Source organism: Rhinatrema bivittatum, chromosome 12 (genome assembly GCF_901001135.1).
Source record: "Rhinatrema bivittatum chromosome 12, aRhiBiv1.1, whole genome shotgun sequence".
Classification (NCBI taxonomy): Eukaryota; Metazoa; Chordata; class Amphibia; order Gymnophiona; family Rhinatrematidae; genus Rhinatrema; species Rhinatrema bivittatum.
In genome coordinates this window covers 56,365,173-56,382,875 of record NC_042626.1, presented here as the reverse complement: position 1 = coordinate 56,382,875, position 17,703 = coordinate 56,365,173, and the positions used below count along the sequence as shown (strand labels likewise).

At 48.1% G+C, this 17,703-nt stretch overlaps 1 protein-coding gene across 4 annotated transcripts in view; it reads left to right on the top strand.

The window, feature by feature from the left end:
- UBTF (upstream binding transcription factor) overlaps positions 1-17,703 on the top strand; it is a 38,245-nt gene that overhangs the window by 8,501 nt on the left and 12,041 nt on the right. For 3 of the 4 annotated variants that reach the window (XM_029572585.1, XM_029572586.1, XM_029572587.1), the window contains exons 7-13: positions 5,573-5,693; positions 6,248-6,358; positions 7,618-7,751; positions 7,865-8,006; positions 8,299-8,340; positions 10,676-10,786; positions 11,112-11,267. In XM_029572585.1, coding sequence (XP_029428445.1) covers positions 5,573-5,693; positions 6,248-6,358; positions 7,618-7,751; positions 7,865-8,006; positions 8,299-8,340; positions 10,676-10,786; positions 11,112-11,267 — 817 coding nt within the window. The remainder of the gene's footprint in view (positions 1-5,572; positions 5,694-6,247; positions 6,359-7,617; positions 7,752-7,864; positions 8,007-8,298; positions 8,341-10,675; positions 10,787-11,111; positions 11,268-17,703) is intronic. The other variant, XM_029572588.1, reaches the window with a different exon arrangement.

Below are 17,703 nucleotides of genomic sequence, written 5' to 3'. Positions count from 1 at the left end.
TGACGCAGGCTCTGCCCTAGTCCGTACCTCGACCAGAGGAGTGGCCTCAGTGGTAGTAGCCAGAAGACAGCTATGGCTGTGAAACTGGTCAGCAGATGCGACCTCTAAGGCAAACCTCACAAAGATGCCCTTTAAGGGATCACTCCTCTTTGGAAGTGAATTGGAAAAGCTGGCCAGTAAATGGAATGAATCTTCAGTGCCCTGGCTACCAGAAGATAAGAGAAAGCAGTTACAGCATCCCTTACCCATGAGGGCTCGATCCAAGGGCTCCCAATGCTTTTGGCCCTACAGAAACTAGACATTTCAGAGGTATTGGTTCTCAGGGAGGTCTCAGTCCTTTCGTAGTCAACAGCCCAAGAGGGGCAGGTTTGGGTTCAGGTTCGACCGAACTCCCCAATGAAATTTTGCCGACCCACCCACAGAATAAGGAGATAAGGGATCGACTGTCCCTCTTCTAACAATGATGGGTTGAGATCACGTCAGACAAATGGGTACTGGATGTCATACGAGAAGAATACACACTGGAGTTTTGCAGCACTCCTCTGGACATGTTCATGATGTTTCCTTGCCATTCCCAGCACAAGAAGCAGGCAGTGGAGTCTACCTTGATAAGGCTCCTCAGGTTGAGGGCTAAATTCCAGTACCTGCGCCCCAGAAAAATACATAGTGTTGTTCCATCTATTTCATCATATCCATGAAGGAGAGTTCCTTTCACCCCATCCTGGACCTCAAGAGTGTCAACCGACACCTATGAGTTATTAATTTCTACATGAAAACTCTGTGTTCCGTGCTAATGGCCAAACAATCGGGAGAGTTCTTAACCTCACTGGACCTGTCCGAGGCCTATCTTCATATTCCAATCAGCATGAACATCAGCGTTTCCTACGCTTTGTGGTACTGGACCACCATTATCGGTTCCGGGCACAGCCCTTCGGCCTGGCCTTCACCCCCAGATCCTTTTCTAAGATTATGGTGATTGTAGTGGCGGCACTATGGAAAGAGGCAATCCTGGTGCACCCAAACTTGGATGACTTGTTGATCCTGGCGAAGTCCGTGGAAGAGAGTCTCCGGGTGACCAGCAGGGTGACGTTCCTGCTTCAGGAGCTTGGTTGGGTCGTAAACATGGACAAAAGCAGTCTCAAGCCCTCCCAGTCCTTGGAATATCTGGGAGTCTGGTTCAACACCAAGCAGGGCAAGGTCTTCTGCCCGCTCTCGCAGATAAGGAAGTTGATGTCCCAAGTGCGTCAATTGACAAATGCGATATGCTCCAAGGTGTGGAGCTATCTTCAGGTCCTTGGTTTGATGGTGTCGACCCTGGAGGTAGTACTGTGGGCAAGGGCACGGGCACACGTGTGACCACTTCAACACTCCCTGCTGTCACGTTGGAACCCGCTGTCTCATGACAATTCAATTCGCTTCCACTTACTGATGGAAGTATGTTCTCGGCTCCAGTGGTGGCTACAGGAAGCTCACTTGGGCAAAGGTGTAACCCTGTCCCTGCCGAATTGGCTGGTCCTCACGACAGACTCGAACCTCCCAGGACTGGGGAGCTCACTGTCAGGAACTGATGGCCCAGGGGCATTGGACCAAGAATGAGGTGCTCTGGAACATAAACCGCCTGGAAGCCCGAGCAGTCAGGTTTTCGTATCTACAGTTTAGCCACATACTTCAGGGTCAGGCGGTCCACGTAATGTCGGGCAATGCAACAACAGTAGCCTACATCAACCGCCAGGGGGGAACCAAAAGCCATCAAGTGTCACAGAAGATGTATTTCCACCCATTCCATAAGGAGATCTATCTACAGATGATTTCGGCCTCCCACATCACAAGAAAAGACAACGTCAGAGCAGACTTTCTAAGCAGGGAGAGTGAGCTGATGGTAAATTTCTGGGGGCCTCCCGTCCTATCAACCTGCTGGCCACATCTCACAATGCGAAGATTCCCCAATTTTTCAGTCGCAGAAGAGATCCCTGGTCCCTGGGGATCGACGCCCTCAATTAGAACTGGCCAGAAGAGGACTTACTATACACCTTCCCTCTGTGACCCCTGCTGAGCAGGGTCATTTGCAGGATCAAGTGCCACAGGGGATTAGTCCTACTAGTAGCTCCGGATTGGCCCAGGTTCTGGAATTTTTACAGGACAACTTGAATAAAGGGTTGACTCCTTGAAGGGTCCAGGTAGCGGCTCTCTCCTGTTTCAGGGGCGAGGTGAATGGAACCCGCCTATCGGCTCATCCAGACATGGCCCGTTTTTCTGAAAGGGGTAAAGCACCTCCAGTCACCTCTACGGTGGCCAGTTCCCTTGTGGAATCTTAATCTAGTATTGGAGTTTTTGGCAGGGCCCTACTTTCGCTGCTGCACAGTCTTTCCTTGTGCTCGTTAGCTCTGAAAACGGTGTTCCTAGTGGTGATATGCTCGGCTCGCCACATCTCTGAACTACAGGCATTGTCATGTGCAGAACCATTCCTCCGGATGACTACAGGAGCATTACAACTTCATACTATTCCATCTTTCTTGCCCATGGTAGACTCTGAGTTTCATTTGAATCAGTCCATTTCATTGCCATCCTTAGATAGGCACAAGGACACGGAAGAATACCGCCCCCTCTGCCATTTAAACATCAGTAGGCTTTTGATGTCCTCAAGATGGACCACTTGTTTGTTCTTCACAGTGGAAGGAGGCAGGGTGAACTAGCTTTGCGGGCTACCTGGTGGTCACAGGAGTCCATGTAGAGGCAGGAAAGCCATTACCCCTGCTAGCTGTTGGAGACGGAGTCAGGTTTCAAAGCTGACGTCACCCTAGATATATCCCTTACAATGACCTCAGCCTTCAGTATTCTCTTCAAAAGCCATTGTGGACATACTATTCAGAAACATGATTAAAAACAGATAATCGTAACCGTACTCAATCATAAACGCTAAATCCTACCAAGATTATAGATGCCCTGATTTAGGGATTGGGCGATGGTTTTCCCGTAATCTCTTGGAATCGATATTTATTTATTTATTTATTTAATTTTTTACTTTAATGAATTTTCACATTTCAATTACAATTGAAGCTAATAAGAAAAAACAGGAATAGACAAAAGAAATATACATTCCATTTTTTCAGTCTTACAACTTCAAAAAACAAGATATCTTCCATATTATAAGCAAAAAGGGGGGACCCTCGGAAAACATGCGGTAAAATAAGTAATCTATACAATATAATTCTAACACACGGTTATTAGCAGATTTACTCTATTTCTCGCCTACCCTTCTAGGACTAATCGGAGTGAGAATCCAGATATACACGTAGTTGTTCCAATTCAGTAAATATATACTTATTATTATTGTAAACCAGGATACAACGACATGGATATTTCAAATAAAACTTTGCTCGTCTGGTCACAATTTCGTTCTTCAAGGCCAAAAAGGCTTTCCTTTTTTCTTGAATTCTCTTAGTAATGTCTGGAAATACTCTGACTTGATATCCATAAAATAACTCAGCCTGCTTTTTTAAAGGATCTCCTTAATACTTCATCTCTGTCAGACATTTGAAGAAAAGTCACAAAGACAATTGCTCGCTCTTCAATCTTTGCTTCATACGATTTTTCAATGAAATCAGTTAAATTATCAGGAGAAACATCCTTATCCAACAGTTCTTCTTGAGAATCTCTCTCTTTATCTTTCCCTCCTGAATATAATATGCTCTTGTCACTGTTGGTATTTTCTCTTCTGTGAACATCAAGATATTACTGAAGTAACTCTTAATTAGGTCCTTTAAAGACATCCATTTTGTTTTTGGAAAGTTCAGTATTCTTAAATTATTTCTTCGCAACTGATTCTCCAAGAAAACTATCTTTCCATTCACATACGAATCTGACTTTATTAAATTAAGTTGTACTTCTCTCATATCTTTAATATCCTTCTCCACCTTTATTATAGAGAATCAAATTTCTGAACTCTCATTTCCAAACTGTTGGATTTCTCTAAGTTCTGCTTCACAACATTTGTTAAATCCACTATTGCTTTATTCATTATTGTTAAAGCCTTCCATATTTCTTCTGAAGTTATTTTTTCTGGAGCAGTCAATGGGTGTTTCAATACAACGTGTATTTCATTTTCCTCACCTCCTTTGTCCTGAAGGCCTGCCTCCTCTCGCTCATCTCGCTTCGGACCAGTCTCTCCTCCCCCGGAGCCTGAACTCTCCAGGCTCACCGAAGCCTGCACGATATCCATGCCGCTTCTCTGGGGCTCCTCTGGTGTTCTTACAAGCTGGTTCGTCGAGGTTTCCTGCAGTTGTTCTCCCCCCCCCCCCCCCCCCCCCGTACAATGGGGGGTTGCAAGAGAGGGTGGGGGTTGTAAGCTCGCCGGGACTAAGACAAATCTCCTCAGCCAGGGCGTGCGGCGTCCGCTCACCGCCGTCAGCACCAGTGGCTCCCCTCATCGGCTATATCTGCAAACCAGGAAGCACATCTTCAATCCGCGTCTGGTGAAAAGGTAACACCGGAGTTGAGGCCGTAACCTCTCTAATTCTTGCCTTGCGTTTTGTATGAGGCATTGAAAGGCAAAAAAAAATACCTAAGAAAAACCCTTAGCAAGACAAAAAGGAAAAAACGCGGAGCTAGATTGCCTCCGTGTTCACTGTGTGGTGGCCATCTTGGGTTCCTCATCGATATTTATTTCACGGGCGATTCCTTGACACCTTTCTTGGGCAGCCTTGGATGGGATGCCAAAACCATCTGTCTACACCAAGGAAAACGAAATTATCAGGTAAGTAATTTCTCCATTTCCTAGCGTGTAGCCAGATGGACTCAGGACCAAAGGAATGTACAAAAGCTACTACCAACTGGGGTGGGAGGCTGCCCGCAGGCCGGTTAGCACCCCCTCACGAAGACTGCATCCTCTCGGGCCTGTTCATCCAGGTGATAGAACATGGAGAAGGTGTGCCTTTGTAAGGGGGTGCTAACCGGCCTGCGGGCAGCCTCCCACCCCAGTTGGTAGTAGCTTTTGTACATTCCTTTGGTCCTGAGTCCATCTGGCTACACGCTAGGAAATGGAGAAATTACTTACCTGATAATTTCGTTTTCCTTGGTGTAGACAGATGGTTTTGGCATCCCGTCCAAGGCTGCCCAAGAAAGGTGTCAAGGAATTGCCCGTGAAATAAATATCGATTCCAAGAGATTACGGGAAAACCATCGCCCAATCCCTAAATTGGGGCATCTATAATCTTGGTAGGATTTAGCGTTTATGTATGAGTAAGGTTACGATTATCTGTTTTTAATCAAGTTTTAATCAAGTTTCTGAATAGTATGTCCACAATGGCTTTTGAAGAGAATACTGAAGGCTGAGGTCACTGCAAGGGTATATCTAGGGTGATGTCAGCTTTGAAACCTGATTCCGTCTCCAACAGCTAGCAGGGGAGCACATAACCCATTGGTCCTGAGCCCATCTGATACTCTAAGTAAAACGAAATTACCAGGTATGTAATTTCTCCATTTGATCATTCTACTCTTAATTGGTGAGGTCATGTGTTTGCCCTATTTATTCCATGCATCTAACTCTTGGCACTCCCCTCGCTCTACCATCCAGGGAGGAGCACCCAGACCTGATTCCGAGCGAGAAGAAATCTGACATCCCCGAGAAGCCCAAGACCCCCCAGCAGCTGTGGTACAACCATGAGAGGAAGGTGTACCTGAAAGTACGGCCAGATGTAAGTATTTACCAACTGTCCATGGCTCCTGGGATCTACACCCATGTAAGCATGAGGAAGGTCTATACCACCTGTATACCATCCAGGGATCTAGTAGAACCTGTTCTGGACCGGCAAGGGGGCCTATAGTAGAAGACCATTGGTTTTGAGGAAAGCCTTGGTGACAGACTGTTCTTTGTCCAGCTAGCTGCGCTTTTAATCTGGATGATAGATCTACTCCTGGCATTAGCCCATTGAATACATAAGCCTTGTAGTCTTGCTTTCCCTAATCAAAAGCCCAAACTTTTGGGCTGTGTAAGCAGTAGATGAAAACAAGGAGTGTATCTGCCTGTCCTGAAAAGTGTGGAGTTAGGTGGGCAGCCTGGCCATGGCTAAGCCGAATGGAGAAAACTCTACGCAAGCAAAATTCATTTCAGTGCTCTTCATGGACATAGAGAGGAAGGAAGGGCGGGTAACAAATATTTTAAAATAAAATAAATAATAAACAAGTAAGATGACTGATGTGTGCCATTTGCCTTTCCTGAATAAAATATTTTTGACTGGCATTTTTGTAGGCTACTACGAAAGAGGTAAAAGACTCCCTAGGCAAACAGTGGTCCCAGCTTTCTGACAAGAAGCGGCTCAAGTGGATCCACAAGGCCCTAGAGCAGCGGAAGCAATACGAGGTGATTTAAAAGTGTTTATTCTCAACTCCCTTATTCCACTTCTCCTTCTCCAGCCCAGGGAATGTTCGATGGCTTCCAGTGCGTAGCAGATTTTACCAAAGGTATCTTCGCCTGCTCTGTATGGCACAGACCACTCTGTAGCCAATGTCATGAAACATTCTCTGATCATACCTGCTCTTCCAGTGGATATCCATAGAAACCTGGTGGCAGAAAAAGATCATTACGGCCTATCCCGTATGCCAGCCACACCAACTATTCAGCTTTATGATTCCTACCACTCCCTCTGTGATCCCCTGTGCTTGTCCCATGCTTTCTTGAATTCAGGTAATGTCCTTGTCTCCAGCACCTCCATGGGGAGGTCGTTCCATGCATTCACTACCCTCTCTGTAAAGAAATATTTCCTTAGATTTCTCCTGAGTTTACTCTCTTTCAGCCTCATCCCATGACCCTTTGTTCTAGAGCCTCCTTTCCTTTGAAAGAGGCTCGCCTCCTGTGCACCGAAACTTTGGAGGTTAAAAGAAGTCAGTTTTTAAAATTAATCTCCCATTTCCAGTATTTTTATAAAGCCATTCCCTGTACGTACCTGGATCAGTCCAGACTCCTGGGTTTTGCCTCCCCACCAGCAGATGGAGACAGAGAAGTTTTGACTGACTCTGCCCTATACCCTGAGGTGCCTCCTACAGTCCGTCAATATTTCTCTGTCTCCAGTAGATGGTGGAGGTGCAAAATCCAAATTAATCTCCCATTTCCAGTATTTTTATAAAGCCATTAACCAAGCAATCTATTTGGCATGAGAACTATTTCTGACAGTTATTACCAGTGTATGAGATTTCCTTAAGTTCCTCCAATTTTAGTCACTGGCTCTATTGCTGAGGATGTTTCGATGCTGCTGCCTGGTGTGTCATCAGGCAAAAAAAATTAGAGCTTAAACATCTGACTGTGAGGGTTGTTAGGAGCACTCATAATTTTGTTTGGCCTAGGGGAATGTTCAGAACTGATATGTTTGATTTAATTGATTGCATTTGAGGAGGGGGTTTGGAGTCCATTGGATTGTGATGGGAGGCAAGGGGTTGACTTCAGTGACCTCTTGAGGCCCTTTCCAGCCCTGCTTTTGTTAGGATCCCTAAAAGCTCCTGTTGTTGTTTTTGGGTTGGCATACTGCCGACGGTGGTGAGGGGCAAGGACTCAATCTGCCTCACCGCCAGTCATGCCCTCCTGCCCGCCCCTTGCTCACTGTGGGCACCGTTCTTCCCCTGCAGGGCGTCATGCGGGAATACATGCAGAAGCACCCTGAGCTAAATATCAGTGAGGAGGGCATCACCAAGTCTACTCTGACCAAGGCGGAGCGCCAGCTGAAGGACAAGTTTGATGGGCGACCTACCAAGCCGCCCCCGTGAGTGTGGAAAGTAGCTGCAGCCCCAGGGGAGGAGGCACGGGGACCCTGGGTGGGGAGAGATGAGTCTCCCTCTCTGTGTTAACTCCCATTGCTCACCTCTGGTTTTGCAGGAACAGCTACTCTTTGTACTGCGCTGAGCTGATGGCCAACATGAAGGATGTCCCCAGCACTGAGCGTATGGTGCTTTGCAGTCAGCAGTGGAAGCTGCTCTCGCAGAAGGACAAGGAGGCTTACCACAAGAAATGCGAGCACGTGAGTGGCCCCAGAGCACATACATATCACATGTGCCGGGTAGGGGGGATTGTACTCTTGTAGGGCTCAGGGCAGAAGCCAAGGAGCGGTCCTGCTTATGCCAGGCATCCTGAACCTCTCCCGCTGTGACGTCACTCATCTTTGCCTGGGGACGGGGGGGGGGACTATTTTTTCGGGACCTTGAGTAATTGCCTTGCTCGCCTCTCTCCTAAAACTGGCTCTGGGCCCCGTCCGTAGGTTTCATGGGGACTTCTGACCCCTGCCTCTCTCTTCTCCTGTTTCCTCTCTCTAGAAAAAGAAAGAGTATGAGATTGAACTCCTTCGCTTCCTGGAGGTGAGTCCTTTCTTTCCATCAAAGAACCTGCTTTTTCCCTGTCCGTACCCAGATCAGTCCAGACTAAGAAAATGCTTTCTTTTTCCTAGGTCAGAAAGCTCTACAGTAAGGGACAGTGGTATGGGGGACGTGGGAGCAACGGAAGGACATAATTCTTCACAGAAAGTGTGATGGGAACCCGGAAGAGCCGCCTCCCTCCCCGCATGGTTGGGGCAAAGGAGGGCTCGGATGGGCACAGGGTGGGAGGAGGAGAGGAAGGGGGAACAAAGGGTAGGACCTGTAATATTCCAGTAGTAAGGGAGAAGGGCCAGAGAGTGGATGGCCTCTGGCGGGCTTCATCTGTTGTGTTCCATGTTTTTGTGACGGGGACTGGCACATTAAGGCTTTGATGCATTTAGAAAAACTGAGGAGTAGGGACTAAAAAGTTAACCAAACTCTACATCAACACTTTAAAAAAATAAATAAATAAATAAATAAATAAAATATATATATATATAGCTCACTATTTTCATAATTCATTATTATTAAAGGAAAACGGTATCAGAGTATGAGGTGTAGAGGTTTAATCCACTGTGCCTTGCCCGCAACGGGCTTCAAACAGTATCCGAGCAATACTCCTTGGGGCGGATTTTAAGAGCCCTGCTCGCCTAAATCCGGGCGGATTTAGGCGAGCAGGGCCCTGCGCGCTGGTGCGCCTATTTTACATAGGCCTACCGGCGTGCGGAGAGCCCCGGGACTCGCGTAAGTCCCGGGGTTTTCAGAGGGGGGCGTGTCAGAGGACGGGCCCGATCCGCGGAGCGTTTCGGGGGCGGGCCCGGGGGCGTGGTTACGGCCCGGGGCGGACCGGGGGCGTGGCCGCGCCCTCCGGACCCGCCCCCAGGTTGCGTCCCGGCGCACTAGCGGCCCGCTGGCGCGCGGGGATTTACGTCTCCCTCCGTGAGGCATAAATCCCCCGACAAAGGTAAGGGGGGGTTTAGACAGGGCCGGGCGGGTGGGTAAGGGAGGGGAAGGTGAGGGGAGGGCAAAAGAAAGTTCCCTCCGAGGCCGTTCCGATTTCGGAGCGGCCTCGGAGGGAACGGAGGTAGGCTGCGCGGCTCGGCGTGCGCCGGCTATACGGAATCGATAGCCTTGCGCGCGCCGATCCCGGATTTTAGCGGATACGCGCGGCTCTACTAAAATCCAGCGTACTTTTGTTGGCGCCTGATGCGCCAACAAAAGTACGCCAAATCGCGCTATTTGAAAATCTACCCCCTTATGTTCAAATCATGTACCGAATATCCTTCTATTACCTCTAGAAATTTTACTGAACAACAACAAATGATATTAAAACATTTTTTTTTTAATTTTATATTTCTTTCTGATAGCACTCAAAAAGGGAATCCGTGTCTAAGATATCAAACTAATCACTTTACACCCAAAGGTTACTGCAAGAAAGTATACTTGGCTCTAAAGTAGTGTCAGCTATGCCAGTTGTTACTCAAATGAATATCCCCCCTTGGATAACGATGGCCATGTTGCAGCATAGCTCACTGCCTTCCTCAGGAGTTCCTTACGATCGCATGTACAACGAAGAAAAACAACTGTTAAAAATAATACCACGCCCCATCATTTTTATTTTATTTATTTATTTAATGAGTTTTATACACCGTCATTCGAAACGTCAAAGTAACGCCATCATAAGGGCTTTCAAAAATGACCTACTGTTTTAAAACAACACACCCACCGCAAATTGCCAAGGCGCATAGCTCCTATCGGCAAAACGCGCTGAAAACGAACCGTTAACCACTATCGATTTTAAAGGAGAAAAAAAAAGGGGGGGAAGATAATCAATAGGTCTCACGGTATCCGGAACTGATGTCAAACTTAAATCAAACCAATATCTTTTCCCACGTTCCGCACGTGGCAGAACCTTTGGGTGTAAAGTGTTTGACATCTTAGGCACTGATTTCCTTTTCGAGTGCTATCAGAAAGAAAGGTATTTTTATAAATGTTTTAGTACATTTGTTGTTGTTGTTCAGTAAAATTTCTAGAGGTAACAGAAGGATATTCGGTACGTGATTTGAACATAAGGTGTATTGCTCGGATACTGTTTGAAGCCCATTGCGGGCAAGGCACAGTGGATTAAACCTCTACACCTCATACTCTGATACCGTTTTCCTTTAATAAAAGTAAATTATGAAAGTAGTGTTGATGTAGAATCTGGTAGCCTTTTTAGTCCCAGCACCTCTGTTTTTTCTTGTGTATTGGATTTTTGGGAGGTGTTGCTCCTTTTTCTTTATAGTTTGATGCATTTAGATTGCCACCTGGCCTCTAACACCGTCCCTCTGGTTTGCAGAGCCTGCCGGAGGAGGAGCAGCAGAGAGTGCTGGCGGAGGAGAAGATGGTGGGGATCAGTAAGAAGCGGGCTAGCAGCCCTGCCTCCAAAGTTGCAGCAGATGCAGGGAAGGTGAGCACAGTGCTGGGGTGGGGGGGGAGCCCACACTCCAGATTTCAGCCTCATGGTCTCTCTCTCTCTTTCTTTCTCTCGCTCTCTCTCTCTCTCTCGCTCCATTCCGCCGTCTGCGCGCGCACAATACCAACCCCGACCATTTTCCCATCTTGTGCAAAGTATGTTAGGGTCTCTCTTTTTTTTTTTTTTTATTTTAACTCTTTTTTTATTTAAATTTTTATTTTATTTTTTTTTTTACAATTTTTTTTTTTTTTCCTTCTCGTGGCCCATTCTCCTCTTTCATTTGATTCCACTCCACAAAGTCCTTTGTCCTCTTTGACAGGGAGGCCCCGAGAAACCCAAACGGCCCATTTCCGCCATATTTATCTTCTCGGAGGAGAAGCGGAAGCAGTTACAGGAGGAACGGCCGGAGCTGTCTGAGAGCGAGCTGACCCGCATGCTGGCCAGGATGTGGAATGACCTTTCGGACAAGAAAAAGGTTGTCAGTCCCAACTTTTTAAAAAAAAACACTGATGCGCACCCTCCCCCCCCCCCCCCCCCCCCCCCGAAACCCCAAAGTTGCACACAGTTGTTTCTTGCTTAGAAAGCACCCATGGTCAGCTCGGGAGACACTCTGACCTCGCCTGGTTCGTCCTCTGAGAAATGCCGGGCCTGCCTCACGGGGCTGGGGAGGACGAGGGGGTCCACCCTAGTCCCTCCCCATTTCCCCCCAAAGATTCACACCTAACCAGTCCTGTTTCGGCTGGGCCACCCCTTTTTCCTTATCCCCAACCCAGTCCTCACTGTCTCACCCATCCTTCCTCTCCCCCTGGATGGCCTTGTCAGTCCTCCCCCTCTGTATCGCTGAAGAATCCTGTCTGGAGAGGCGACCCAGGACCAGAGCTGCAAAAAATGGTATCATTCTGGAGCTGGTAATGGGAAACGGTCCCTGGTGGATTTTGGCACAGCTGCTGATTGACTCAAGATTTATAGCCAATCTTAAAACCTCAGGAAGCCCATCCTCAACTCCAGTAGCTTCCCAGTCAGACATCCCTCCCCTGATGTAGAGGATTGGCGGATCATGGCTGCTTTTTTAGAAATGATTATGTTCTCTCCGTTGTAGAATTCTTTAAGAAAAAAAAAATGGAAATGCCTTCATTGGTGTGATAACGCGTACATTATCTACTGTGCAGGTTTTCCTCCCAACCTTCTGGGGACGGCCTGGTGGTGGGGGAGGGGAGGTGGTGCTCGGCCACTATGACCATCGCTACAGTAGTCGCTAAAGGGGAGATGTGACCAAGGGTTCTTCCCTGGCCTTAAATCCTTCTCCATCCACCACATCTACAAATAGTTTGAATTTTGGACGCAAGGTCTTAAAAGATATCACTTCATGATTGGTTGAGACTCATACTTGAAGTCTGGTTCATGGATCTGACCTCATCACCTGTCTATGACTTGTTAGGAATTTATACTGTAAAATAACAGCAGCATTTTCTTTTATGGGGTGCTGTTTGGGAGTATATATGTGTGTCTGTGTTTGTTTGTATGTATAGAATAGGAAAATTTGGTTTTTACCTGCTAATTTTCATTCCTGAAGTAACACAGATCAGTCCAGACAAGTGGGTTTTGCATCCCTACCAGCAGATGGAGGCAGAGTATAAAAAGCTTTGAGGCACTGCTACATAACCGAGAGTGCCACCTGCAGTCCCTTAGTAGTGACCTGTACCCAAGCCAAACTAGAGTGAAACCAAACTCAACTATTCCCCCGTCTCCCAGAGCAAACGGGAAAGCATGCCCGACATTGACCCCAAAGAATCAACCAAACCTGGTCATCCTATAGACTCTGAAATTACATACACTGAATATCTCATCGGCTCTTGCTAATCATAATTAGTATAGTCTTTTGCACACACTGGGCTGGGACTCTGGACTGATCTGTGGTACTTCAGGAACGAAAATGAGCAGGTAAGAACCAATTTTCCTTTTCTGTTCATACCCCAGATCAGTCCAGACAAGTGGGATGTATCAAAGCACTCCTACACTGAGCGGGCACCCGAAAGACCCTCCCTCAACATACTCGCCAAAAATCAGCTTCTCCCGATGCGCAAACATCCAGTTGGTAATGCCGAGAGAAAGTGTGCAGTGATGACCATGTTGCCGCCCTGCAGATCTCCTGTGGTGACACCTACTGGCACTCAGCTCCTGAGGCTACCTGCACTCTAATAGAATGCGCTCACAACCCCTCTGAAATTCTGCGATGCTTGCAAATATAAGCCAAAAAGTTAGTTTCCTTCAACCAGTGGGCAGTCATGTCCTTCGAAGCTTTGTTTCCCTTCCTTAGTCCCCCAAAACAATACAGATAGGTGATCCGACTGCCTAAAACTGTTGGTGACCTTCAGGTATCGCAACAGCACCCATCGAACATCCAACAAATGGAGCTTTCTCTCCTCTGGAGATTCAGAAGACCAGTTCGGAAACTCAGGGAGCACCACTGTCTGGTTAAGGTGGAATGAGGAAACGACCTTGGGCAAAAATAAGGGTGCTATAGCAAGGATATTCCATCATCCAAAATTCTCAAAAATTGTTCCCTGCAGCTCTGAAATTCGCCTGGCTGAACAAACCACCAACAGAAACACCGTTTTCAAGGTTAGGTCCTTTAGTGACGCCTGCTGTAATGGTTCAAATGGAGGCCTGCATGGCACCTTGAGCACCAAATTCAAGCTCCATCTGGGACACATTCTGCGAACCAGTGGTCGTAAATGTTTGGCTCACTTCAAAAACTGGACTCCATCCATATGTGACGCCAAAGTCTTCCCTTGCAGCTTACCTCTGAGACACCCTAAAGCCACCACCTGTACACGCAGGGAATTATACGCCATACCCTTAGACAAAGTCTGCTGTAAAAAGGCTAAAACATGAGGTATATATAACCTCAACGGGTCTAAGTCTTCCTCCCTACACCATCCCTCAAACATCTTCCATACTCTGATGTATACCATGGAAATGGATGGTCTTCTAGCCGGTGATTACCGGCTCCGACTACCCTTTTGAGCTTGAATGCCTCCTCTCAAAAGCCAAGCTGTGAGACAAGTGATCCGCCCGATCCAAAAAGATAGGACTTTGTCTCAACAGCCCCAATAAAATAAGATAGCCTGACGGATCTGTCCACAGTGAGCTGAAACAGATCTGCGAACCACAGCCACCTTGGCCACTCTGGCGCCACCAGAATCACCCTTCTCGGATGCCTCTTGATGCACTGCAACATGTAGCCTCTTAATGGCCATAGAGGAAACACGTACAGCAAAGTCCCTGCTGGCCACGGAAGAACTGAGGTGTCTATGCCTTCAGCCCCAACTTCCCGTCTACGAATGAAGAACCAGGCACCTTGACATTGCTTCACGACACCATTAGATCTAGCTGTGGGTTGCACCAGCGAGCATGGATGAGGCCAAAGGCCTCCCTTGACAGTTCCCAGTGTTGCCTGCTGAAATAGTCTGCCTGCACATTTTTCACTCTGGCTACATGTGATGCCGCGATTCCTTGCAGATGCTCTTCCATCCAAAGAAAAAGCTCTTGGGCCTTGAGCTACAACGTGACTCTTTGTTCCGCTCTGGCGATTGATATATGCCACCATTGTCGCATTGTCCAAGAATACTCGTACCACTTGACGTCTGACCTGAGGAAGGAAAATCATCATCGTCCTGTGTACCACTCTTCTTTCCAAGCGATTGACTGACCAGGTTGTTTCTGCCAGCATCCACTGATCCCGAGCCATCTGCCCTTGACAGACTGCCCCCCAACTAGTGAAGCTGGCATCCATGGTCACCACCACCCAGTCCGGAGTCTCCAAGTCCACCCCTTTCTCCAAATTGTGACAAGAAAGCCACCGCAATAGACTGCACCTGTATTCCTCCTGTATCAGTAACAGCTGCTGATACTCCTCTGTCAATGGATTCCACCGGGATAGCAGATCCTGCTGCATAGGCCTCAGGTAGGCAAATGCCCATGGCACCAAATCTAGTGTAACTGCCATAGAACCCAGAACCTGTAAATAAATCCAGGCCTTGGGAACTACAGTATCTGTGACTGAATTGTTTCCACCCTCTCTGGGGTGAGAGAGACTCTGCCAGCCAGGGTTTCGAACTGCCAGGAAGTCCAAAAACTTGAGTCGGCACCAGATGGCTAGGTTTATCACCCAGCTGAGCGACTAACATTTCCATCCCCTGGCATATTGCCTGTGAACACTTCTCTTCACATTTTGCCCGAATGAGCCAATCATCCAAATACGGGTGAACCAGAATTCCCTCCCCTCGCAGGGCTGCTACCACCACTACCATCACCTTCGTGAACATGCCTGGTGCCATAGCCAACCCAAAAGGAAGGGCCCAAAATTGGAAATGCTGTCCCAGCACAATGAAGCACAGAAACTTCTGATGCTCCTGCCGAATGGCTATATGCAGATAGACTTCTGTCAAGTCCAAAGACGCAAGAAACTCTCCTCTTCAGACTGCTGCGATTACATCCGTAGCATCTCCATTTGAAAATAAGGAACCTGCAGCGGCATGTTGACTTTCTGTAGATCTAGAATGGGCTGAAATGTGTCCTCCTTCTTGGGGATCACGAAGTAAATGAAATATCTTCCTCGCCTCCTCTCTGGAATAGGCACCAGCACAATTGCATCCAGCTTCTGTAAGCGGTGGAGAGAATCCCCGTTATCGGATGAGAAAATTATAAGTTGGAACAGTTTCTTATCACTTCCAGAACCCACTGGTCCGACGTGATCTTGGCCCATTCTTTGTAGAAAAGGGCCAACTTCTCTCCTACCGCTTCCATCGGAGTGGACCTGCATTTGGCTTTGCCACCTCCCGTCAACAGACCGGAGCAATCTTTTTTTCCTGCAGGCATCCCGAAAGGCCTTTTGCCTTCCAAGGTCTGCTTCTGCTCTGAGCCCGAGACACTCTTGCCCAAACAAAACTGCCTCATCTCCCAAAAACAGAAGCTCGGGGAAAGGTCTTCTTGGCCACTTTCTTATCCTCCGGCATCTTTTTCCCTTGGACTCGCCAAGAACTTTCATTAATTGCTCCAGGTCCTCGTCGAAGAACAGCTTTCCCTTAACAGGGAGATTACAAAGTTGTAATACAACCGCCGAACAATTTCGTGACCACAGAAGCCTCCTTGCTGCTACCGCAGATACCATATTTTTGGCTGACATCTGGACCAAGTCATAAAGCGCATCCACCACATAGGCCACCCCGGCCTCCAGCCATGCCACCTGATTGGGGTCCACAGAAACAGTCCCCTTCTCCTGTGCCTTCTGCACCCAGTGCAAATAAGTGCTCTGCATCAGGCTAGCACAACTCATCACCTGGAGACTTAACGCTGACATTTCAAACATTCTTTTCAACTGGATCTCCAGTTTGTGGTCCTGCACATTCTTCAAAGCAGCAGACCCTGCCACTGGAATAGTGGTCTTCTTGGTAACCACCGAGACAGGCACATCCACCTTAGAACTCCAAGGTCTCCTCTGTTAGTGGATACAACTTCGCCATCGCTTTGCAGTGCTTCAAGCCAGCCTCCAGAATATCCCATTCCCGGTTTACCAGCTTCTTCACTTTCTTGGGCAAAGGAAGCACTTTTGGTGGCCCTTGTAGGCCATTCAACACCAGATCTACCCCCTCATCTGAATCTTCCTGGGTAGCCTTGATACCAAACTCCCCCCAAAACCTGGGGAATGAGGGGTCTTAATTCCTCTTTCTGGAATAGCCGCACAACCATAGGGTCATCCCCTTCTGTCATCTGTGCTTCATCTGGGTTGACCCCATCCTTAAACACCCATGGGTCGTTAGCTGGGCCGCCCGCTGCAAGGTCATCCCCAGATCATCAGTTGGATCACCTCCAACCACAAATGGGTTATCTGGATCTTGACCAACTGCGTAATTGTCCTCGCCATCCTCTCCCTTCCTGAGGGAGATTTCAATCCAAGACACCAAAGTAAGGACTTCGAATCTCCATCCGGGTCCCCCTTGGACCTTTAAGGGATGCTGTGGCTTCCCCTCCAGGGGCTGCTTCCTCCCAGATCCCCGTTTGCCCAAGTAGGCCCTGTGGAGGACCACATAAAATTTGTAGGGAAATCCTCCACCTCCAGATCCCCCTCGCCCCCATCTTCCTCACTCGGGGGCATTCCCATCAGGGAAAGAGGAGGAACGGAATCTCCGGGCCCTGCAGCAGCCACTGCTTGTCTGCCACGAGCCTCCCTGGCCGGAGATGCATCTCCAGCTCCCACGGGAGGAACTGCTGCCGGTCCCGATGAACGAGTGACCCTCCAGGCACCCGCAGCCTCCGTGGAGGTTTCTTCACCTCTCGAGTCACAATCCCAGCATAGTGCTGCTGAATTGAGCTGTTGCCGCCCCATGCCACACGCCTTGCACACTTTTGCGCCCTGCGATGCCATTGGACTGCTGCGTTTCAAGCACCTCTGAGGAGATCCCTGCAATGGCCCCGACGGGCTTTCCCTACTCACCCCAGAACCACCAGCGACTTCTCTTCTGCCACACAGGAGCCCCGCAGCTACCCTACTCGCAACGGCTCGGCCAGCACCCACTCCCGATCTCTCTTTATTTATTTATTTATTTTTTTAGAGGAGCCACCGACAAAGAAAGGAAAAGTAAAATCAAATACTTTCCTGTTGCTGGCCACCAAAAGAAGAAGCTCATTGAGTGAAAGAGGAAGCCAGGACCTCTGGCTATCAGACCCCCGGAATGATGGGGCAAGAGTAGTCTAGGGATCACCAACTCCTGCTTGCCCGGCTCCACCTGAGAGATGGTCCACAAGGTACCTAACGCCCCAGAGAGCTCCAGAAGATGATTCTGTCTTTAAACTTTTTTTTTTTTTTTAACTACTCTAACCAGACTGCAGGTTTGCCTCTCTGCCATCTG